This window comes from Emys orbicularis, chromosome 11 (genome assembly GCF_028017835.1).
Source record: "Emys orbicularis isolate rEmyOrb1 chromosome 11, rEmyOrb1.hap1, whole genome shotgun sequence".
Taxonomy (NCBI): domain Eukaryota; kingdom Metazoa; phylum Chordata; order Testudines; family Emydidae; genus Emys; species Emys orbicularis.
In genome coordinates, this window is record NC_088693.1 from 52,997,896 (window position 1) to 53,022,688 (window position 24,793).

General features: G+C 41.1%; 1 protein-coding gene across 1 annotated transcript in view; it reads right to left on the bottom strand.

Moving 5' to 3' along the window:
* TMEFF2 (transmembrane protein with EGF like and two follistatin like domains 2) overlaps positions 1-24,793 on the bottom strand; it is a 169,885-nt gene that overhangs the window by 23,122 nt on the left and 121,970 nt on the right. Inside the window, exon 7 of the mRNA XM_065413642.1 lies at positions 24,600-24,659. Within this exon, the coding sequence (XP_065269714.1) occupies positions 24,600-24,659 (60 nt within the window). The remainder of the gene's footprint in view (positions 1-24,599; positions 24,660-24,793) is intronic.

The window sequence follows — 24,793 nt, forward strand, 5'->3', positions numbered from 1 at the left end:
TTCCCGACCATTTACAAAGAGGTGAAATGCATTGTTCAGGTGGCCAGGCAAGTGGGTGGTGATGGCTTCGTCGACATCCTTGAGGAAGAAATTGAATTAATTGAGAGCCATAGAGAAACATTGACTAACGAAGAGTTAGAGGAACTGATAAAATCGTCTACAGAAGACGAATATGATGACGACGAACAGGAAGTGTTCCAAGCAGCAAAACACTTGAATGATTTAATTTCTGAATACGATCCCTCTACGGAATGAAGCCTCAAAATCACACCTAGTATTACGGACGATTTGAGACCATATCAAGAAATGTTTGAGCAGCTCAAGAGACAACAGCAACAGTTGCCGATCACCATGTTTTTCAAGGAAAAACAACCAGCAACCGATGAGCCTATGCAATCAACTTCTCGAGCTGAACCAGAGCCAACCACTTCATCTACGACTCGCTCTCCATCACCTCCGTCTCCTGGATCGACATCAAGCCCTGACGACCCCCTGTAATTACCCCCTGTAATTAAAAATACAGTACTGTAAAATTATATTTTGCATATGTACTCTATTATATACTGTACATTACTGTATACATTATACATTTATACATATTACTGTACAGGGTTGTATACACAAAACCATGTACAGTATACTGTACTTTATGGACCATTTAAGGGATTTTCAAGGGTAATTTTGACTGTACGCGATTTTCGCCTTACGCGCTGACTTTAGAACCTAACCCCTGCGTAAGATGCGACTCCACTGTAGAGCCCAGATAATGGCTGGATACATTTCTCCACCCTAGAATGAAGTGTTCCCCTCTAGACTGAAAGGATAATTCACTTTCCATGCCCATTCCCTTCTTGGTCTGTTGGTTAAGGTTGCAGACTAGTGCCAATGATAGTGACTCTTGAAATGTGCACACTGGGAACTGAACTGATACCAAACTTACCAACTATGCATCAGTATCATTAAAACAAGACAGTTTATTCTCAAAAACCAAGAAACAAGGAACAAAAACCAAACAGAGAAACAAACCCAACCCCACAACACACAGAAAAGGGTAGGGGAGAGCAAAGAACAAAACTACTTTATAGGCCCAAATCCACCCAAGATATTACTGCATTGCAGTGAAGGAAGGAGGCAATGGGATTGCTGGAGGTGGCAGAGGTGGATTAGCTAGAACAATTATATTGAAACCAAACTACCTGCCATCCTCTAGATTCAATACTGATCTTCTGGGATCCAAACCCTGATGTCTCCAATAGGTCAACAGAACCACCAGTGGAGTAAGGAGCAGCATGAACATGCACTTTTTCCCTGGTATATTTGCTTAATAAACAAACAAGTACCAGTTATGTACCATGTTCCTATTCTGGACTCCATGGCTATCTGTGCAAAAGGATAGCAATATTAGCAAACTAGTTCAGTGATGGTTAAGGAAATAACACTCCTAAAGCTTGGCCCAATGGTATCCCACTGGTTTTAATTTGTATACCATTATCCAATTTCTATATCAAAACAGCCTTGCTACCGCAGAATACAGAAAGCAGCTTATTTATATGTAGATGCAGCTATATGACATTTTGAAATGCCATTCATTTGCATATGAAGGTTTCACTTTTTTTTCTTTTTGAGTAAACAGAATCTGCTGTGACTTCCAAAGTAATTTTTAAATCAAAGTAATGCTTTCCAAGCAAGATCTTCCTTAAAATTAAAACAAAACAACTCATTATTATAACCTGGACGCTGTGGCTATCAGTGGTGGCCTTAGGTACATATTTTTGATTTATTGCTCTACCTTTGATACCAAGCAGAGCATGGAGAGCAAAACTGCAAGACCGGAGTATTTTATAGGAAATGGTTAGAGGTAATCTGTAATATAAATCAATACTTATAAATAAACCTTAGACACATGATGAAAGCTTGTGGCCATCCTAAGAAAGGTTATGGGTCAGATTCATTATAATAACTATGAGGGTAGTATTGATTTTTGTCACAGATCTTCCACTTGAAAAAAAGAGCATGTACTTGGTCAAAGAGTTGTTTGGAGCTCTGGAACTGCAAATCCCTATCTACCTGAAACTCCACACAATGAAAACGGAGTGGATTTTATCTATTTTGCTTATTATTCAAAGAAGGATAAGGATGAGGCAGATGGTATGTGGACAGAGTTTAAATCTGGGTACATTAATGTCAAAAATCCAATAGCACTGGTAAAGTATCTCAATTTCACTGTGTAAGCAATTTGCAAAATTTCCCACCCATGCTTAGAGCTGGACATCAAGCTACATGTTGGGAAGGAATTCAGACATCCTCCAGTGGTAGTGGGGTAGGTGTCATATGTTTTGTTTTCTACTGAATGACGTATGACTCAAAATCCTTTCTGTATGGTTATTATAAATTAATAAATAGATAGCTTGGGCTTTGTTTTCATCCACATCTGTACTATCAACACTGTCAAGATGATGAGATGGGGATCCTGGTCATTTTAAGGTCTGAATGCTGGTATCATTGAAGGCGGCACACTCCTAGTTAAAAATCTATGGGCCAAATCAGCAGCTTGTATAAATCAATGCTGCACCATTGATTTGAATAGAACGATACCAGTTGAAATCTGCTGAGATTCTGGCCCTGTTATTACATGAATGGGCATCAAGGTGATAAAGAAAACTCACCCCTAAGCTTCTTGTTCTGGAGAAGATGACATGCACTTCCTATCATTAACAACAGGCAGGTTTGAGCCCAAAAGTTGTTGCCCTCTGATTGGCATGGCAAACATTACTCTCTTCTGTGCTCGATGAAGTCTCAAACATCTTCCTAAAGAGACTTGTTTAAAAAAAAAAAAAAGGTGACCAATGAGGATGTTGGTAGAAAGCATCAAATGTGACAAATTAGATGAGGTGACAGAAAGTTGATGAATACTTTTCATATGACCCTAAAAATAGCAAAGAGGTGTTTGCACATTGACACTTTTATAATGGCAGATGGATATGCATGACCTAAGTTTTAAGACAGGTGTCAAGAATATTGATGGGTGGAGTAAGGAAGATTATTTTGCTGGCACTAGTACAGGAGACTGTTTGCATGATTAATGATGTTTCTCAGGTTTCTTTCTCCTAGGAGAAGTAGGGGGGTTGCAACTTTGCCACCCCAAAGAATAAAAGAATTCTGGCTGAGAGGAGAAACATGGCTTTTCCCACAAACAAAATACCCCTTTCTTCTGGGGTGAAGGAATGGGGACAAAAAGGTGCAAGTGACCTTAATGGCCAAGAGGATTCTGCCTGGCTGCATGCCTGTGATTATCTTTCACGTTAAGAAAGGTGGAGACCTAAAATAGTGCATGTGATTTGTGTATAGCTTTCAAGCACCACACAGAGTGTATGTGGAGCTGAAAGACATGGGAAAGAAAAGTGGCTTAGGAAGTGCCAACATGCCCATGGGATGAATGCATAGCACAGAATCAAAGGAAATGACAACAGAAAACTCATGAGCTATGAGCAATACAGAACAATTTGTATGGGAGGGTGGGGTGCCAAGAGCCATTGAACCAAACTGTAAACCCTGCATTTGATGGAAACCACTTCAAGCAAGGGGGTGCAGCAGCACCCCTAGTTCCAGCAAAAAGGAAAAAGGGCATTGTGGTGTCTTATGCTTACTGCCTTTCAGTGATTGCCGTACCAACTGTGCTCAGTTTACAACTAAAGCTAGAATTTTTCCTAATGGCCCACCCTACAAACTGAGCTTGGGATCTGAAAATCAAACGGAGTGCTTTTCTTCTGACACAACAGCAGCAGCAATAAACGTTCTGAAGGCCAAACTGTGCCTTCAGTTACACACATGCAACCCAACTGTCCCCAAATTATTTCTTCAGTGACACCTATGTTGAGGCTGGCATGAACGTTAATGTTGGTCCAGCTGCGGATTGCTCTGATTTTTAATGACTATGTTGAGAAGAAATGTATAGAAGCACCCCTAAGTGTAAGCTAACAAAGGGTTTTATTCAGGAGGGGGGGATGTACATAACACCTATATGCCCATATATATTTGATAAGAGGATTCATGTACATTTTTAATCAGCCCTGGATCTAGCTCCTTAGACTATGTGAGCTGCTGCTGCTGCAGGGGATGACTGAGCAGAGGATCAATGAAACAAAACATGAGTTTCATTTTGAGAAGCGACTACAAATAGAGAAGGCTATAGAAGCACCCCCTAATCCAATTATACTATGCTGTCTCTCTAATTCAATAGCAAACCCAGTTCTGAACAGATTGTTTCATAGTGGAGGTTCAAGGATGTCATAAAGCAGCATTTTAAAAGGTCTTAGACTTATTCTAGGACTGCCAGCATGGTTTTTCATGCATTTAGTATTTGGTCTTCACACAAAAATTTACAACTGGAAACAAATATGAATGGGAAAAATGTCAAAGAGTTTTGACCGATAACAAAGAAATAAAAAGGTTAGCAAAAATCAAAATGTAAAAATAGGCTACAGTTGCCATTTTGGTTATGAGGCTTTTCCTTCAATCCTTCTGACAGCCTGATAGCTTTACAGACTCAATACTGAGCCTTACCTTATTTTTAGTTCTGATTTCTTAAAGCAATCTTTTTTGTATTGCTTATGTGCAGCCGAGCTAGTGAGTGGCACACTTTCAAATATGTTTTTCCTGGTAACACCTCTATTTATAAAATATGTTTCCTCAGAGAACTGACAAAGGGAATTCAAGAGAGAACTGTTGGATTTTGGGGTAAAAGAAAGAAAGAGGGGAAAAGAAAATGAAAATGAAAGAGAATGAATTTGTATATGTGGAAGTCAAACACACAAGCAAACATATCTGCGTATGATCAACTTGATCATCCCAAGCCACAACAAAAGGGACTGAAAAATTGCAATTTGTCCCACATTCTAGGAAACGTTGAGCAACTTACATTCAATCATACAATGTGGGGAACAGGTAGCACAAGGCACTAGTGACGTCCAGCTACTGTAGCCCCAAGAAAGTGGCTGTGACCAAAAGTAAAGAAGGCATCGCCAAGGGAAAAAAATGAATTGTGTGATATGCCAGCCCCATACAACACCTGCGTTTACACGAGATGCCAAGAGTGGGAAATGGCTTTAAAGCGTGCTACTCTGCACGTACGTTATGCCTCCCCTCTAGAGAAGTGATGAAGGAAGTTCAGGCTGCTGTGAGGGGAAATGTTATAGGGAAAGTTTGCCCTGATTCCACAGCCACCTGACGGAGACAGGGTGTGATGCCGCATCTAACCAGTCTCAGCACTAGTGTGTTGGGTGTTAAGCAGGAATGAAAGCCCAAGCAAGCTGCACCACCAGGAGGGTGAGCTAGTGGTGAGAATAAAAGCACAGGAAACAGTCCCCACAGGAAGTGCTTATCTAGAAACGGCCTCAGGTTGGACAACAAATGGAAAAGAGGGTTGGATTGCCAATGTCATGCAGCAATGCTGCTTTGAATGGAAGGAACTCTCTGTTTCCCATTCCTGCTGCCATAAGGGTGGTACCAGCCATTCTGTGTTGCTTTGCTTGGGTCACCAGCCCTGCATATTCCCTTCTCATCCTCAGTTATCTCACCCTGCAGTACTTGTCCCTGACTCTCCTGTGACTGCCCAGACAGGTGTCTAATATCAGCCAACACCTGTCACTTTCAGTCATGTTTTTTGCTACTTTTGTGGTAGTTAAAGGGAGGGGGGGAAAGCATTTTCTGGGCATGCTGCAGAGCTGTGATCCCCACCCCATGCACAGGGAAGTAGCTGCACTTTTCAAGGGATGAATCCTACCGTAGCCTCTATTTTTATGCGTCTGTTTTCTCCTGCGTGCTGCATTACAAACAGGGTGATGATAATAGGGCCCATGGAGTCTACATCTTTACCTTTAATATCTCCCTGCTTTTCTTATTACATTTTCCTTTTGTGGTTGTTCAGGGGGTGAATGTTTAGTGCAGCGGATGCCATTTAGAAATTTCAACTGCAGCTCACAATGATGAGAACAGTATGTTTCATTTCCCATGACTGATGCTGAAAAGCCATACCTCAGTATCCAATTAAGGGTCACTCACATTTATGGCTTCCCTTCCAACTTTAAGTATAAAGAGAGAATAATAAAACAAGGTAAAATGCCACCAAGGCAAAAAAATGCAGTAAGATTTTTACATAATACACACCAAAAATACCCCCAATTTATTATCGCCAGTGATTAGAACTGTGTGTGATGCAGGACAGCAGTCCTTAAATATCACCTATATAACCTTGCTGGGGCTGATTGGCTTCAGAGGGGTCAGCTTTACGATAAAAATTTAAGCTTCTTAATATAACTCAAAGGCTAAAGAGAAGAAACATGCAACATGAGGCCGTATCAAACAAGTGTGGCACACACACGTAGTGACACAAGGAGGTGAACATCCAATGTTACAGAAGATTAGTTGGCCCTGTCATCATCCGAAGCTAAACGCAGCCTGATCCAGTGCCACTGCTACGCAATCTTCACTTTCCTTGGATCTTGGGAGTATGTTTTTCCAGGACTTCAACATCCTTTAATTGACATTTCCCATTGATCCATGTCAGACTTTGCTTTCCAAAGTAAGGCAACTGTCGGCTCCCTCAGGTGTACATTCTGAGCAGCCAGGCCTCATTTCTTTTTGAAAGTTTTGTTATGGTCTCCATCCAAGAGCAAGACCTTCTAAAAGAGCAGATAGTCTGGGCCTCCCTCTCCTGGTATATTCAGTGACTTCTACCATATGGAACCCAGAAGGTAGCTTCTTCCTCACTTCCCTGTTCCATAAAAATAGGGCTAAGAATATTTCTCTACATCAGATGGGCTGCAGTTCATTACTCTTTGCAAAATCCATTTTGACCCTTGGATGGAACGGGCTATAGAAATGGAATGCTTTATTAGTGGAATATAACCTACTATGTATACAGTATTGCTTTATTTAACTGCCACAGAAGTGAAATGTAATGATGGTATTTGTGGAAAAGAAAAGGATCAGTATTTTACCGTACTCATTGCTCCTTCATAACAACATTGTAAATATATTAAGTGGGGGAAGAACAATTTCTAGAAATGGGGAATTTAACAAGAATAAAAACCGACATAAAAGCATTAGGGCAAAAACCTGGCCCCACTGAAATCAATCACAAAGCTTCCACTGACTTCAGTGGGGCCAGGATTTCATCCACTAGTTCTTAAAAGCTGTATTCACTTTTATAAACATTTTAAACCACACAGCTGACATCCATCTGCCTGGCCAAGGCCCTTTAAATCATTGAAATACAGAAGGGGGAAAATTCTGCAGTGCCAGATGTGTCTAAAACAGTTACAGTTCATGCTGAAGCAATCTGCAAAGGAGAAGTGCTTAGGATGCATTCTGCCTGACAAAATGCTAATAGTTTATCAGTTTAAATATTATAGACTAATAATATGTCCTTCTCTGGCTATTTCATTTTCAGAACTCAGATGCCGGCTAGGTTTATGTTACTTGATTTTAGAATGATTTTTATTTAATCCTTTCCCATCTTAGCTAGATAAAAGTATGCTTCCATTATTAAATAAAATTGCAAATGAAATACCCTTGGGAAGGGGTGTTCTTGATGTACAATACACATAGCTTTAAACCTCAGATAATGTAAAAGAGAGAGATTAAAAAGCCATGGGGAGTAGTAGTAGTTGGTGTTTTTTTTTTTAAATCAGCCTGAAATACATTTTACTATTATGTAATGCTGTCAAAAATGGATAATGCTTGTCATAATAGCACTGTGCAGAAAGTGCATTCCAATCCAGTGTTGATATAATTAGGAAATGCACTGCCACTGATTATGTAACTACACATTTAGTTTACACCTATTATATTTAGAGTATGATAATTTAACACTAACTGTGACACTCATGGGGGACACGTGTTAACATGCTAGACTGCAGGTCTTAGGAGTCATTTAATAAAACAGGTGAATGTGGCTTTTGAATAATTTCTTAATAGATTCTTTGTTATGAGCCTGTTTGTTACAAATATCCAACGGACTGATTTCTGATGTGCACAGGGGAATGTTTGTATGTACCTTTTAAAGTAAAAGGGTGCATTTGGAAGGAGGAGCTGTGAAATCAACTCTCATTTGGAAGCAAATTAAAAAAAAAATGTTGCAGAGCTGCTAGTAAAATCTTAGCTCTTGTGCCTTGATATATTCTAGTTAATTGTCATTACTATATTTCTGAATATCTATTGACATTTTCCATCCTTGGAAGTAACATGCTTTTGCCATTAGTATTTTCTTATTTCTTTTAGAATTGGCTGGGGTGTGGGGAGGGACCAAGCTGCCTTGCTGACACAACCAGTGAAAATGTATTTTTTTAAATTCAGATATATAAAGGGAAAAAATATGGGGCCAACTCCTGAGCTGGTGGAAAGTGAAGTCAGTAAAATTGTGCTGATTTACACCAGTTAAGGATGTGACATAACATTTCTCTGAGGTTGTGCTGATGGGGAAAAGTATTACAGTAAGCAAGAAACAGCCTCTCTTTTCACTAAAGCAAATACTTAAGGCCCTCTGAAAATTAAGCAAATAAACCTTTTCCCCTTACACATACACTTCCTTGTGCTCCATCTTGTCCATTTAGAGATCCTGAGATCCGTGGTGGGAGAGCAGAGTCTCTAGTGGCATCCTTTTAGCAGGTGGTTTTCCTAGAATGGCGCTGATATGCAGTAAAGTTTACTGTGGCTGCCTGCAGCATCAATTAACTTAATTCAAATTAGTGTTTTGTGCTGTTGGGAGCTGTTGTGCTTCTATATTATGTCTCCAGCCCTGGCAGAGTACTAAGAAGAAGAATGCCACTAACTAACTAGAAATTCTGAAGTCTACAAAAGGGCCAGATGGAACCTAGGATAGTGAAATCTCAACCCTGGGCTCCAAGCATAGCCAGGTTTAACAAAGTTAACAGAGCCTAGGTCTTGGATAGTTTTCTTTGGGTACAGAGGGACAGATGATGCTGTCAGAGGTATACACCTGTACCAGTCAGTATGGTATCTGGTATGTATCTAATTTTTTTCTATAATGGTGAATGAAATGCTATTACATCCCAGTGTTTAAAACAATGCTATGAGCAGATGAAAATAAAATCAAACCCAGTCATCAAACATGAATATCAAGTACCAGAAAGGTATTTGTAGTGCTAGCTCCAATGCCAATTGTGTACTACTATTAAGATTAAGGAATAAATATTTTATACTCAAAAATATTTATGCATACTTCCTGCAATTCTGCTATGGATTTTTAGTCTCCTCTTTTTTCAGGGGAATTGGAACATAGATTTGTTCTGGATACTAAAGGAAAAAAATTAAAAGCTTCAGTGTAACACGTAACATGAAGTGGATTTGTGTCTCTCTGTGATAAACAAAGGTGTAGTCCTGTGAAAGCCACTTGAGTCCACAGAACGATTCTTCCCATGCTTTCAAATGGAATTAACAAAGAATGCTATTTATTAAAGGTATAAGCAGCGTTGATTTAACTTCCAAAAAGGGGGAGTGGTTTTAGAAGTATGATCTGCCTAGGGGGTAGTGAAAATACATTGTTGATTATGTCTCTCTGTGTGACTTAATTTTATATAAAACAACTTTGGTGTGAGAGCTGTAATCTTTTCACCAGAACAAGGCCGTAATACTGCATGCGGCTAAGTGTTACCGCGTATCTTGAAAATTCCACTCAGAAATCTTGTCACCTTTGTATGGCATGTTTCAGCTAGCTCGTTTTCATAAACCTCTGAAAACAAAGGTTTAGAAAGCAAATGCTGGGACATAGCCTTACCTAGAGCACTACAAAAAGCACGACTAGCAAATTAAGCAAACGTATTTGAGCAGTCCTTCCCACATTCCCTATTTCTCAGCATCCCTCTCCAACCAATGTCACATTTAAATAGAATCTCTGGTTAAAAACACAGCATAATTTTAATAGTTTAAAGGGCTAGAAGTTATGTTGAGGCAGGCTTAATTTAACCCTCTGAGTCTAATTCTGATATCCAAGAAGGGAAAGTCCAGTTTTCTGCAAACCTTACTGCGATTTGAGCTTATTTTATTCTCTTGAGCATAGCACTGATACTTACACCGAAGATGTGTAGAGGGGGGAAAAGGGATTAGCATTAACAGCCTCTAATTTGCTTAAGAACAGGGATTTCTGCATTTTGAATAAGCAGAAACATATATAAATGATGCATGATGCATTTATGAACTGGGGCATAAATGGAGAAATTTGCAGGAATGCTTACGTGAGCTCAGGCTGGCTAGCTGTTCTGTGTACAACCCTCATATGTATTGCAAATATAGTTTCTCTGTGTTTATCCATAACCACTAACATAACATAATGTTACAGATGACTGGCTACATGATATTATAGGGGAAAAAACAACAAAAGTACAGTGGTAGGAAGGAAGTGGAAAAACTGTGAGCCAGAGTTGTAGCAAGCTTTATGAATCTTGCACGGCTTTAATGCAAACCCCAGAGGGAAAAATACTTGTACTGCAAAATTTCCCCTCAGAAATTTCCAAGAAGTTTGACACCTTAATTCATTTCCAGGACTTAAATATTTCAGGCAAGCTGGTGACACTATAATAGCCTGGTCCAACCTTTTATTTATTATGCTGCTCATGCCAATTGGTGCTACAAGCTGGTGCTTGCATTTGCTGTTTATTTATTTCATACAGATCAAATTATTAGCCTAGACATATTTTGTTTTCAGGCTACGTGCTTGTGGACAAACCAAACAGCTTTCATTTCAATGTTTATTCAGTACATAGCTGAATTCGCTCATTATGGAAATGAAGCACAAACCAACTCAATGTAACTTATGGTCCAAATTTATTAATTAGGAAATTAAGGACTGAGCTTTAAAAGCACATCTTATTGGAAATTACTTCTCTCCTTGAGTGACAGAAGTCTATGGAAAAGAGATGTCTAGAAATTCATTTAATGATCACAAGTCAATTTCAGTTTTAATGCTCACAGCTTTAGGATCTATGAGTGCAACAACGGGCAACACTATGTAAAGAAAGAACACTGTATCTCCCATTAACAACCAACCAACCAACCGCATTTGACCACATATAAGCTTGTCATAAGGCAATTCAGAGTTACAGGAGAACACTCATAAAAAATGAGCTATACTTTCAGAGTTGATGGATTAAATGAGCAATACTGCTTTCTCCCTATAGTTTTGTATTAAAATCTCCATAAGTCTGTCTTCAGTCTTACAGGCCCTTCAGGAAATAATGTGACACTAAATATTACTGAAACATGTGCCACTGCCTGTCTCCAAGCATGGGACTTTGTGCATGGGGCTTGCTTCTCACTGTAACCATTTAGCTTTTCCCCGACCCTTGCAAAAAAGTCATACAGAACTTACTAGGGACAGAACCAATAGAGTTTTAGAGAGTTATATAATGTTCCATAGAACTCATCCTAAAAAAAGCTATACAATTTAATCAATGCTGCCAACTCTTGCAATTTTATTATGAGACTCAGGATATTTGATATTTTTCTTAAAACTGCAGGTCCCAGATTCATAGAATTACATAAGAATCTCAGCTTAATGTTTTTTAAAAGTATCTAGCCCTCACAGTTGTGGAAAAAAGTCTGAAAATATGACCTGAGTGCACTCTAAATTTCAAAAATGAGAAGACAAATAAACACCCACAATTTATTTTAAAAAATCTCATGATTTTTAAGCCCAGAGATGTGATGTTTTCTCTGAAGCAATATCATGTTACAGCAATTTTCTATCTATGCATCTGTTTTAGAACCTGATCCAACTTCCACTGAATACAATGGGAGCTTGGCCCCATTAGGTGTAACTAACATCTTGCAATAGGTCCTTCCTTGAGGGACTTCTTGCTGGGAAGTAGATTAAAATAGCAGCCCTCCTTTTAAGAGCCCCTTCGCTTCTTCAATTATGGATAACAGATTTCAAAAATGATTTTTGTAAATATTAGTTAAGATACTTAAGCTATTAGAAAATACCAGCATGGCTAAACAACAGAGTAAAAGATGTGGTTAGAGACAAAAAGACGTCTTTTAAAAATTGGAAGTCAAATCATACTGAGAAAAATAGAAAGGAACAAACTCTGGCAAGTCAAGTGTAAAACTATAATTAGACAGGCCAAAAAAGACTTTGAAGAGCAACTAATAAGAGACAAAAAAAATTGCAGAGAAGCGAAATGAATCATCTGTCCTCACTGCACAAGATGTGAGGGAGATTCCCAAACCTAGCCATTCTTTTTAGGTGACAGATCTGAGGAACTGTCCTAGACTGAGGTGTCCATAGAGAACACTTTGGAACAAACTGATAAATGAAACAGTAATAAGTCACCAGGACCTGATGGTATTCACCCAAGAGTTCTGAAGGAACAAAAGTATGAAATTGCAGAACTACTAATTGTAGCATGTAACCTGTTGCTTAAATCAGCCTCTGTACCAAATGATTGGAGAATAGCTAATGTAATGCTGATTTAAAAAAAAAAAGGTTCCAGAGGTGATCCTGGCAATTACAGGCCAGTAAGCCTAACTTCAGTACCAGGCAATTTGGTAGAAACTATAGTAAAAGGATGGAATTATCAAACACACAGATGAGGGATCGGCAACCTTTGGCACGTGGCCCGTCAGGGAAATCCGCTGGCGGGCTGGGCCGGTTTGTTTACCTGCAGCGTCCGCAGGTTCGGCCAATCGCAGCTCCCACTGGCTGAGGTTTGCCGTTCCAAGCCAATGGGGGCTGCGGGAAGCAGCACGGGCTGAGGGATGTGCTGGCTGCCGCTTCCCGCAGCCCCCATTGGCCTCGAACGGCGAACTGCGGCCAGTGGGAACAGCAATTGGCCGAACCTGTGAACGCTGCAGGTAAACAAACCGTCCCGGCCCGCCAACGGATTTCCCTGACGGGCCACGGGCCAAAGGTTGCCGATCCCTGACCTAGATGAACATGACAGGTTGGTGAAGAGTCAACATGGCTTTGGTAAAGGGAACAGTGACTGGTTAAAAGATAGGAAACAAAGGATAGGATAAATGGTCAGTTTTTAGAGTGGAGAGAGAAAAATAATGGGGTCGCCGCAAGGATCTGTACTGGAACCTGTGCTGTTCAACATATTCATAAATGTTCTTGAAAAAGGGTTTAATAGTGAGGTTGCAAATGCAGACAGTACAAAATTACTCAAGATACTCAGTCCAAAGCTGACTGTGAAGAGTTACAAAGGGATCTCCCAAAACTGTGTGACTGGACAACAAAATGGCAGATGAAATTCAGTGTTGTTAAATGCAAATAATGCACATTTATTGCACATTGGAAAACATAATCCCAACTATACATACAAAACAATGGGGTCTAAATTAGCTGTTACTGATCAAGAAAGATCTTGGAATCATTGTGGATAGCTCTCTGAAAACATCTGCTCAGTGTGCAGCGGCAGTCAAAAAGGCTAATAAAATATTAGGAACCAACAGAGAAAGGATAGATAATAAGACAGAAAATGTCATAATGCCACTATGTAAATCCCTGGTATTGCCACACCTTGAATACTGCATGTAGTTGTGGTTGCCCGATCTCAAAAAAGATATATCAGAATTGGAAAAAGTACAGAAAAGGGCAAGTGATTAGAGAGATGGAATAGCTTCCATATGAGGAGAAATTAAAAAGACTGGGACTCTTCATCTTAGAAAAGAGACGATTATGGGGAAAATATGATAGAGATGTATAAAGTCATGAATGGTGTGGAAAAAGGGTTATATACCCCTTCACATAACACATGAACCAGGGGTCACTGAATGAAATTAATAGATAGCAGGTTTAAAACAAACATAAGGAAGTACTTCTTCACACAACACACAGTTAACCTGAGGAACTCATTTCCAGGGGATGTTGTGAAGGCCAAAACTATAATAGGGGTCAAAAAAGAATTAGATAAGGTCAAGGAGGATAGGTCCATCAATGGCTATTAACCAAGATGATCACGGATGCAAACCCAGGCTCTGGGTGTTCCTAAACCTCTGACTGCCAGAAGTTGGCATTGGATGACAGGGGATGGATCACTTGATAAATTGCCCTGTTTTGTTCATTCCCTTTGAAGTTTCTGGCACTGGCCACTGTCAGAGACAGGATACTGGGCTAGATGGACAACTGAAATGACCATTGGCCAGTCTTACATTCTAATATGTGTGTGTAAGAGAGGAAGGTTGGGCTAGTGGTTTAGGTGCTGGACTGGGACTCAGCAGACTTAGATTTAGTTTCCAACTCTGCCACACACTTTGTGTGTCAGGCAAGTGTCTCTCTATGCTTCAAATGCCAATCTGTAAAACAAAGATAACAATATTTCCTTTGTCTGTTTTATCTATTTAGATTGTACATTCTCTGAGGTGCTTTCTTACTATGCATATGTGCAGTGGTCAGCACGATGGCACCCTGATCTCAACTGTGGTCTCTAGGTGCTTCTGTAGTACAACTAAACGATAATATAAATAATCTTGACAAACTGGAATGACTCTAAATTGGGCTACCATCATCAGTTTTATTTGGTCTACTTCAAGACAAACGACTCACCATTGTGTCACCAAAAATCCTTTCCTCCTAGTCTATGAACTTGTCTTTCCATCATATTTGCTTGTGACCCTTTCTGCACTTGCTATCTATTCGTCTCTATTCCACCATAAGGGAAATACATTTTCCACTGATTCTTGCTGCAACATGCTCAGGCGATTGCCACTTTAGCTGCTTTTCAATCTTCAACATACTCTTCTCCTTGCTTTGCTGTCTTATTCATTTGCTTGTTCTTCTGTCTCTCTGTGTGATAAAGATTATATCTGTCTACAAATTTCCTTTCCAGCTGTTACTGGTAGCTCCTACTCCATCTTCTTGGTGGGTAACTATATTTCACGGATGGTTGTGCATAGCTGTCAAAACCCTTCATTACAAAGTATTTGTTCTTCATGATACTGTTCAAATTTCTAGAAGATCTGTCCCCTCCTCCCGGCTCTTTGTCTCATTTTCCTACTCTGGAAGGCCCTGTGTCAGGATCAATTTGGCTGAGGCTGAAAAAACAGATTCGAAGCTCTTCCCCCATGCAAAGTTATTGTTTACATTTGCACTGAGCTCAGCTCTGGTCTTCTGCCTATACATTTTGCCTTCACAGTCTTTAGGCTCAGGTTATATGTAACCAGCTACATGTCTGAATGCTCAGACAACTCAGCAGACACTGGGAGGGATGTGACGTGGTATCTCCAAACAAGGGCGCAACCAGAATTTTCCTAAGGAGGGGGCCCAGAGGTCTAACCCCCCGCCACCTGAACCCAGCCCCAAGCTCCCTCCCCCTGTATGCTCCCCGGCACCCAGCCCCAGTGAACTCCGTCTCACTGTCCCCAGACCCAGTCCTGAACTCTCTCACGCTGCATCTGCACCCAGACGTGCGCTCTTCCCCTTGCACCCAGCTCTACACACACTCTCCATCTGCTGCCCCCATACCCAACTCCAAAGTCTCCCTCTGCACCCAGACCTACAGTCTTCCTGCCCCACATCCAGCGAAGTGGTCAGGCTGAAGAGCACCATCCCCTCCGGGGGCCATCCCCCTTCTGTGTCTCCACTTCCATAGGAAGCCTAAAAAGCCTGGATCCAATCCTCCCATCAGTGCCCCCTGCTCTGCTTTTCTCAGGGGCTTGGGATGCCCAGCGCCCATGGACATAGGAAGGACTGCAAAAGGTGGATGAGGCCAAACAGGTTCACAGGGTTACTCTGCTGCTCATATTTAGCCTGGCCACCTCTCTGTCCTGATGGAGGGGCAGCCAGGTCAAATTTGAGTGAAGGGGGGGGGGGGTGTCACAGCACCACTCAAATTTGGCCTGTCAGCTCCTTAATCATGACAGAGGGGTGGGCTGGCCAAACTTCCAGCTCCCCTCAGGGGCCAGGGGAGACGAGAAGGCTGGGTCTCCTAGTCTCCTCTGCCTCATTGCAGCCATGTCTTCAAAATACCCCAAGCAAACAATGACTGATTGGGTCCCTCAAATTACAGGAAAATTGGATAAAAAAAAAAACCTGTCTGGCTAGGGTGAAAGCCTACACTAGGCTGAAAAAGTTGAAAAACATTTTTCTTCCACCAAGGGGTTCCATTGCTTTTGTTCCACTGTACAAAAACCTGATATTTTTTTAATGGAATCATATCCTTGTGAATGTAACTAATATTTAAATAAATGTTTAAGGGTTGTTGACTTTTAAGGCACATGGAGTTTATAGAACCTTTGTACTGCAATTAGAGGTAGTTGAATATCAGGGAAAATGTACATATATCCAGAGATTTGCCAACAGCATTTAATCAGCTGTCCAGGTGTCCAGGTATTGTATGTGTTTTCATTATTTAAGTTATGTCAGGGAAAAACACCAAAACTTGCTAAATGATGTATTAATTTAGTGCGTGGCCACCTCCAACTTAGATCCTATGCAAATGGAAATCCAGAGAGATCTGCAAGTGAAAGGATGCAATCTCCCTAACTTTTTTCTAAAGCTGCAGGTGAGGAAAGGTTTCGCTCTTCTGTATGATGGAGGCACAGTGTGCTACTGTATTAGGGTGACCATATTTCTCTTTGCTGAATACGGGACATCTGGTAAAATTACTCGTATTCAAGCGAGTTCAATGGCAATCAATCAGAGCTATGCAGTACAAACGTTCAAATTAACATCAAGTTGACTGAGCCCCGTTAAAAAGAAATACTGCGTAGTTGGATTCTTTTTATTTACCTTCTTATCTTTAAGGGCTTAGGGTTCACATGGGGAGAAGTGACACCCCCCTCACAAGGAGGAGAGGTGACACATACACACTCCCGTGCACCTCTCTCACGTGGGGAGGGGTGACCAACCGAGTAGACCCTCTCTGCCCGGCGCTCTCCACCCTCCATGCCTGGCTGGGCCCCCAGGATGGACCCGCCTCTCCTGGTACCTGGTGCTGCGTCTTCCCGAGGGAACACGTGGGGGGTGGGGAGTAGGCAGGGTCTACCCCCCCAGATTTCTGCCATGGTTCAAACCAGAATGTAGCCAGCAGAAGCCTTTTTGCACTGAGGGAAGGGACAGGAGCTGCCTCCAGCCACAGGAGAGTCGGAAGGGATGACCTGGCCCATGCTTTTGCAGAGTTCATCTCTTCTCCGCAACTCTCCTGTGGCTAGAAGCAGCTTGTCCCTTCCTGCCCACACTGTGTTGGAAGACAGCTAACACCTCCAGGCTGCTGCTGGCCACCGACATAACCTAGCAACCTCCTGTCCCCCCAGTTACAGCGCGGGCAGGAAGGGGTTAAGCCCTAAGGATTCATTGTGCACCAGCGCCCAGGAACCTGACTGCAGGGGCTTCAGTGAACCAGGCCAGAGAGGTGGCTCAGCAAGGGAAGGTGCCTAGGGGACGGAGCAGCCCCGCGCTCCCTGGGGGCAGGACCCAGGGCGGGGCGGGTGAAGTAGGTGCTAAGCCCCTGCCTGGGGGGGCTGCTGTGGAGCCTACAGGGGCATCACATGAACAGGCTGGAAATCCCTTCCCCCACCCCATCCAGAGCTTAGCAGAGACACTTCCCCGTGCCAGCGCAGCACAGGGCTTTGGCACATGCAGGGCTCGGCGCCTCTTGGCCAGTGCCCTGGGCTGGAGTGTCTTGGCCTTTCCCACGGCGCTGGCCCAGCCAGAGGCAGTGGGGGAAGGAAGGAGCCTGGCAGCCAGGCTGCTGGTGAGCTGAGCGCTCTGACCAGGGGCTGGGTCTCTGCACAGTGCTGGGAGCGGGACACGCCCTGCCGGGGGGAGGGAGGCTGGGTGTGTGTGTGAAGGGGCAAAGCAGGGAGAGGACAGCGAGAGGGGGACCACATAAAGGGCCGATGGGCGGTCAGCAGAGGTGACATGTAACAGGCTGCCGCCTGGCACCTACCCACACTCACCAGCCACCACAGCTCCGGAGGTGGACGAGAGCCGGCATGCAGCAGCGGCTGTGCGGATGGACCGGCAGGGGGAGCGTCCGGCCCCAACCACAGCAGCTTTGCCCCACCACAGACTTGCACACCCACCCTTCTTGTTGGCCACTGGACTTCCCCACTCACCGCTGGTGGGCGGGCGGCTGGTGAGCCGGGATTTGGCCAGCAGCAGGACCCGCCAGTACTGATGGTGAGGGGGGAGACAGAAAATACAGGACAATTTGCCCGTTTTTAAGAAAAAGTCAGGACACCTGTAGGAGGGCTTAAATACGGGACTATGTCTTTAAAAACGGGACATCTGGTCACCCTATACTGTATGACTCACTTGCTTATTCCTTAAAGAAGACAGGAATGCCTGGTTTGCAAAGGCACAGCAAAAACTATGTAATAGCTTGTATTTCAGAACAAAGTTGTAGGGCTATATTATTCTCCAGGATTTTAGGAAATGAATGACATGGAAGTCTATATAAAATTTAATTTAAAAAGGGGACACTGTCAAGTAGTTTAGGGTAAAATTTGATGTACTTTAAAACTGTTATAATCTGGTGGGGGAATACCTCTGAATTCCTAGTATACTGTCCCTGACATTAAGAATAAAACAGTAGTGACTTTATGTATAAGTTCAGTAACATTTTTTCTCTTCTCTTGGGGTCCAATCCAAAGCCCACTGAAGTCAGTGAAAAGACTTTCATTGAATTCAATGGATTTTGTATCAAGCCCCTGAAGAACCAAACACTCAAGGCCTGATCAATGGTTATCTGGGGATTTTTGCCTTAGTAAGGAGTGACTATTAATTAACAAATCATTTTTCACATCTGTATTAAAACTATCAATGTTATCACTAATGATTCTAGTGAACCATAACACTGAAAATGGCCCAGCCATATTGGGATAGTCTTCAGAGTGATCACAGGTGGGTTGGAAAAAAAATGGTGTTTGTCCAATGAAAAAAAGAATAAAACCAGTACAGGCATAATTGCTAATGCCCAGCTTCTAAGAGGCCGTTATAAACAGTGGAGGGTAAAGAAACAAAAATTAGATAATAAAAATAGTTTGATAGCCTGGGCTTAAAAAAGGTATGAGGATATGCAAAAAAAATCAATGTATACGAAGAGCAGGCCTTCCCAACCTACAAGATGGAATTTCAAGGAAACACTGACTGCCCTACTCACAACTTAGAAGCTATATTTTTAAATACTCAAGGAATTAATTTATCTATCTATCTATCTATATATGTGTGTGTGTGTGCATGCGTGCGTACACCCCCCCCCCCTCCTTATAGTATTTTAAAATGTAGCTTCTGAGTTGTAGGAATAAATTTATTGCCAGTTGGTTTAGGGGGGAAAAAAAATCCACCAATTCCCTTCTCCCCCCAACCCCCCAAAAAACCATTGAGAAACTATTTTACAAATTTGCCAAAATGGCTAGCATTTGAAATTTGCCAAAAAGATGACAATTTCTCAATACAAGTAAACAAATCCCTTAGTGTCCTATTAAAAATGAGAGGGATGTGTGCGTGGGTACAGACAGGCACACATAGAATGCAAAGCCGGCAGTGACAGTTGAGTAAAAGCTGTGGGCTTTTGGATGCTGGTGGAAGAGAAGCACCTGAGAAAGTAATGAATTTCACATCTGCTTGCAAGCTCACAGACACTCTTTCCCCGATGCATATTTTAGTTTTAGTGAAAACGATGCACTCTGTCATTAGTTTGTTTATCTGAAATTATTTATCCATGTCCATTTCTCAGAGCAAAACTTGTCTGTGTAGAATGGGATCCTTAAAAGAAAAAACAAACAGAAAAAAAGAAATATAGCAAATCCATGGATAGATTTACATTTCCAGGTAAAGTGAACTTTCAGTTTTGTAAACAGTGAAGGACATAAATGTATTAACAAAAATCACTGTGGTTTGAAAGAAGAACATTAGTAAGCAAGTATGGTGAATAAATGTACAATATTAAAAGGCTAGTATGAAAAATATAGCTGCACCTTAGAGATTGTTCAGGTGATCCTTTAAGACCACTGTACTCTGGCGACTTTATGTGTGCATGCAAAGGGAACTACCTGCGTCCCTTTAGTTACCAGATCTTTTACAGAGAGCATTTTGCAGTGTTAGGATCAATATAATGGACAATACCAATTATTCCCCTATTCCCTTTCTTCCTGGTAAAGTCAATTCATGTGATTCAGAGTTTTTATAAGTGGGCATGAAATTCTGTCTCAGGCCAGGCCCATAATATAAAGTTTTGTCAGCACAGCTATGTGTGAATAAACCCGCACTCCCTAGCTGGCATAGCTAAGCCAGCAAAATCCCCGATGCAGACACAACTATGTTGACAGAAGAGTACTTCTGTTACCATCACTAAAGTGGTGTTCTAACACTGGCAGAAAAACTCCTTTTGGATATGCTGTGTCTACACTAGGGTGAGCACTGCTGGTATAGCTATGCCGATACAGCTATACCCCAATACCCGCAACACTTCTGCAATATAGACAAGGCCTCATAGGTGCCCAATGATACTAGGCATAGTAAAGGGATTTCTATTGAAAGCCCTGGATTCATTAATTTGGATGTATTATTTCAGAGATACTGTGATGAAGGAAGTAATATTTCTTCACATAAAAATCAGCCCAACGAGGAATATGGCATTCCCCTTCTGAGGAAGTACAGTAACACACACTATACCAGAATATCCCTAAAATAATCATTAAACATATAGTCAAACAGCAATGCACGTTAAAGAATGTGAGAAATGCATGTCGTATACAGTCCTGCAAGTGGTTCTAAAACTGAAGCCTGAACTGCCAATGAACCTCAGTTTTATTTCAGTTTATTCCATCTTGACTAATAATTTACCAAGGGCTTTAGATATTTTTCTAAATGATTCCTTTAATCTAAAGTTTTCAATGGCGATTACTCCATGAGCACTGTGCAAAACTGAAGTTATATGGGTTGCTCTGCATGAACTTACCAGATTTCAAACTACAAGTTTAGCAAAACTCAGTTACCACATGTAGAGATTGGAAATTAAACAATAGATTTAAGTACAGAAAAGAGGCCAGATCCTCAGCTGGTGTAAATTGGTGTAGCTCCATTGAAGTCAATGAAACTACACCAAATTACATTGGTGAAGGACCTACCCTAACAGGCAGGTCATCATCTGGAACCCATATGGCTTCAAATCAGATAAGAAGCCACCAGGGATTAGTTATGAATTATAGCTAGATAAATATTATTGCATGAGAGCTATGACCTAGGACATCCCCTCCGTTTCCACCAATATAGGGACTCAGATTCAGTGCATGTCTTCTGGGGAGTTGGAACAATGTAGGAGCTGAAGCTCCGTGACCTTATTTCTTTTGCTCTGGGATACTACAGAAGATTTGCCCGTGAGGAAAATGACTCTTTTATTGATCTTCTTCTCTCCTTGGACATCACTGCTCTCTCCTTTCCACAGACCCCCGTCCCTTCCACTTTCTGTAACGTTCACTCTAGTATCCTCACAGAATTCTCTGCAGTTCTTGATGCTCACAGACCTTCTCCAATACCCCTTTGTTCATTTTTGCCTCAATTCTGCCCCTGCCTCCTGCAAAACAATTCAGCATCACATTCTTCATCATCTCTAACCTGTCCTCTAATCTCCAGCAATTTGTTGCTGCTATTGATTTTCTTCTCAGGATTGCTACCCCATTTCTGTGCTCCCCAAAGGGAAATTATCATGACTTTCCTGACCAACATCTAGCCGTTGGTCTCCCTTCTGCTTCTGACTCAAAGGTATCTTCTGTGGTCCTCCCTTTTCCCCCTCACCATGACCCACACCCACAACCACACCTCCTTCCGAATGGCCCTCTCCCTTGCTGTCACTGCTATTTCCCCCCTCATCCTAATCCTCAACCTCTCTTTCCTCCATCTCTTTCCCTTGTTGTTACAGCTGAGCTGGTTTTTACTTAAATGCACTTCTTTTGTTCAGACACCTGGTCATGTGGTTCACTGCCATCCTAAAGCTAAATTACTAAAGGCTAGCAGACTGGGATAGGCTAGCACACCATTTTAAAAGGAGCCGCAGGCCTTAATTCTCACCACTCTCTTCAGGTCTCAAACAAGGAAAATAGAGGATTTAACACAACAATATTGCTTGTCCTTATTTCTAATTTAAAAGAAATCATTTTAGCCCAGCTTTGCTGTCTCCCCCACCTGTCACAAGATACAACCTCAGCCCCACCTGTGTCTTAAGAAAACCAATTGCCAACTTAGAGGGAAAAGCTTGCATCAATCAAAGCTTTGGGGGGATGACTCTGGAGAGTTTTCCTTTATCCCCCCCCCCAACCCCCCTGTCCTTCTTGGAAAAGCTCCTTGATAATGGAGAAGATATGGGGCATGGTGCATTTTGGCTTCCTCTCTACCAAAGTGAACCCACTGTGTCCTCCCTTCGTGTTTAGGTTCTACGGTTACTAACCAGTGCTCCTTTAGCTCATTATACCATAATCTGGCCCTGTATATTTTTTAAATCTCAATACATCACTTTTAAAACTGGAATGGAATAAACATTTTCTAAATGTGTGGCTTACTGTCCACATAGAATAACCACCCAGTATGCATCCTCACCCTAGATTACCAGTTGGTAACTAATGAACAGTGAGCACTTTCTAACATACATTTCAAGTAGCTTTGGACCAATTTTCTAAATTCTTGTTGTTGAGGCCCTCTCCCTTAGCTACTTTTATTAATAATCAGGAATTTATCCCTAGGAAATATCAAAGTGACTATTTGTTGTGGGTAGGAACTGAGATTATTCAATTTGGACAGCTGTTCTTGGGTACAGATTTGAAAATATATCAAGAGATTTGTAGTAGTGTAAATAATATAAAGAGCCAATATTTTCAATATTTACAAGGTAGATTTTCTCTAGACCTTCAACCACTTTTGAGGAGTTCCAGGAGCAAGCTGGAACAAAAGATTTAATTTCTAAGATATATACAATTTTGACTGAAAAAGATGTTGATAAGAAAACAATACAGATGAAAAGGTGAGAGAGTAATTTGGATAAAGAAATTGATCTAATGAGTGTGTCTCTGTATGTACATATCTTCAGTTTGTATTACTCAAAGAATTTTTTTTAATGAAATATTTCATTTGACTCCAGTTAAGATACATCATATTTTTTGCTACTAGGGAGGCGCTCTGTTGGAAGAGTTGCAGGGAAAAGGGTACATACATGCACATCTGGTGGTTGTGTCCAGGAATTAGATGGCTTTGAACGAAAATTATTAAAAAGAGATTCATCTTTTGACAAAATGCCAGCTTCCTAGAGATCTCCCGACCTGCTTACTTAATGAGCCAGTAAAGGACCTACGTTTCTAACAAATGACAAATTAATTTATTTTTATAGTTAGTAGCTAGACTTTGTATTGCACACAACTGAAAAAATGAACCATCCTCCTATGGAATTGTGGTATAGTAACATATAGATTCTCCTTATGATGGAAAAGCTTTCATACCAAGTACATACACCAGGGAAGAACCAAAAAGAGGGTAGATCGTTTGAAATATTGTCAACCTTGTTAGTATATGCAGAGGAGGAGCGCTTCCCAGCCAGTAAGCCAGAATCTTTAGCCAGGTTCTGGCTATTAATCTGATCTTGAATAAGTAACATATGATGTACTTTTAACGTTTTATTGTAACTTCAACTTAATAAAAAGTTTTACAGAATTTTACTAGGAGAAATTATAAACCACCAAGAGATAAACTGTGTTTCATCTTCACGGCACAGCATATCGGTGGGGGTAAACCTGGCATTCAGAGCTTTGTAGCTCAACAGTACTCCCTTGTAAAGATCTATTTTCACAATACAAAAGCAACACAAGCTTAAGCAATTACACATTGCTTGCCACATTTTTGACAGGAACACTCCAAATGCTTCTATTCACAGTTCTAAAGCCAAGCTGTGAATATTTGCACAAAAACTACTCATAAATTAATCCTAGTAAGAAGATTTGAAAAAGAAAGATGCTCACCCAAAACAAAATTCGATAAACCCTACATAACATTTACATGTTTTTAATTTAAAATGTTATATCATGCTACGTAGCCATTAACTTTTACTGGAGCTTCTAAATAAATTAAAGCCATTTATCATTTTTTAAAATCTATTATAAATACCGTATTAACTTTACATTCAAACACAGACATAATATCAATTATAGCAGCATCTGATGACGTAGCAGCTATTCTATTCTAGGGAGGAGCTATACAAAACTATTAGTTTTCACTTAATCATATTCAGGTGTTCTGACAACAATTTGCAACATTTGGTTCAGTGTGAAAGTTGTACTGATTTCCACCAATGCTTGCTGCCAGGGCAAGCATTTTGCAATGTAACTAGTCTCACTGTCAATAAAGACTTTTTTTTTTGCCCCCGAGTGTTTGTATATTAGTGATGATGAGACATTTGATAAAAAGAGAGGCAGTTTTCAGATTAAAAAAAACCCACAAAACATTTTTTCCATAGCCAGTAAGTAAGTAAAAAATAAAAATAAAAATTAAAGATTACGACACCTACAGTTTTGCAGACATAGGGGAAAGTGTTCTCTCCCCACAGATTTTGCCGATTGTACTTCTCATTTTACTGATATTATAATAGGAATCTTACCTGCATAATCCGTTCTTGCATAATGTCCATCTTCAGACTTTGTGGTAGTAGTTGTGTTGTCTGTGTTAAAAGAAATATGTGTTGCTTTGACATTTGCTGCTGTTGTTGTAAAAGAGAGGCCAATCCTGTAAGTCTCAGAGTGTAAGCAAGTAGATCCCTGCACCTATGCAGAGCTCCACTGACTTCAAGGGAGC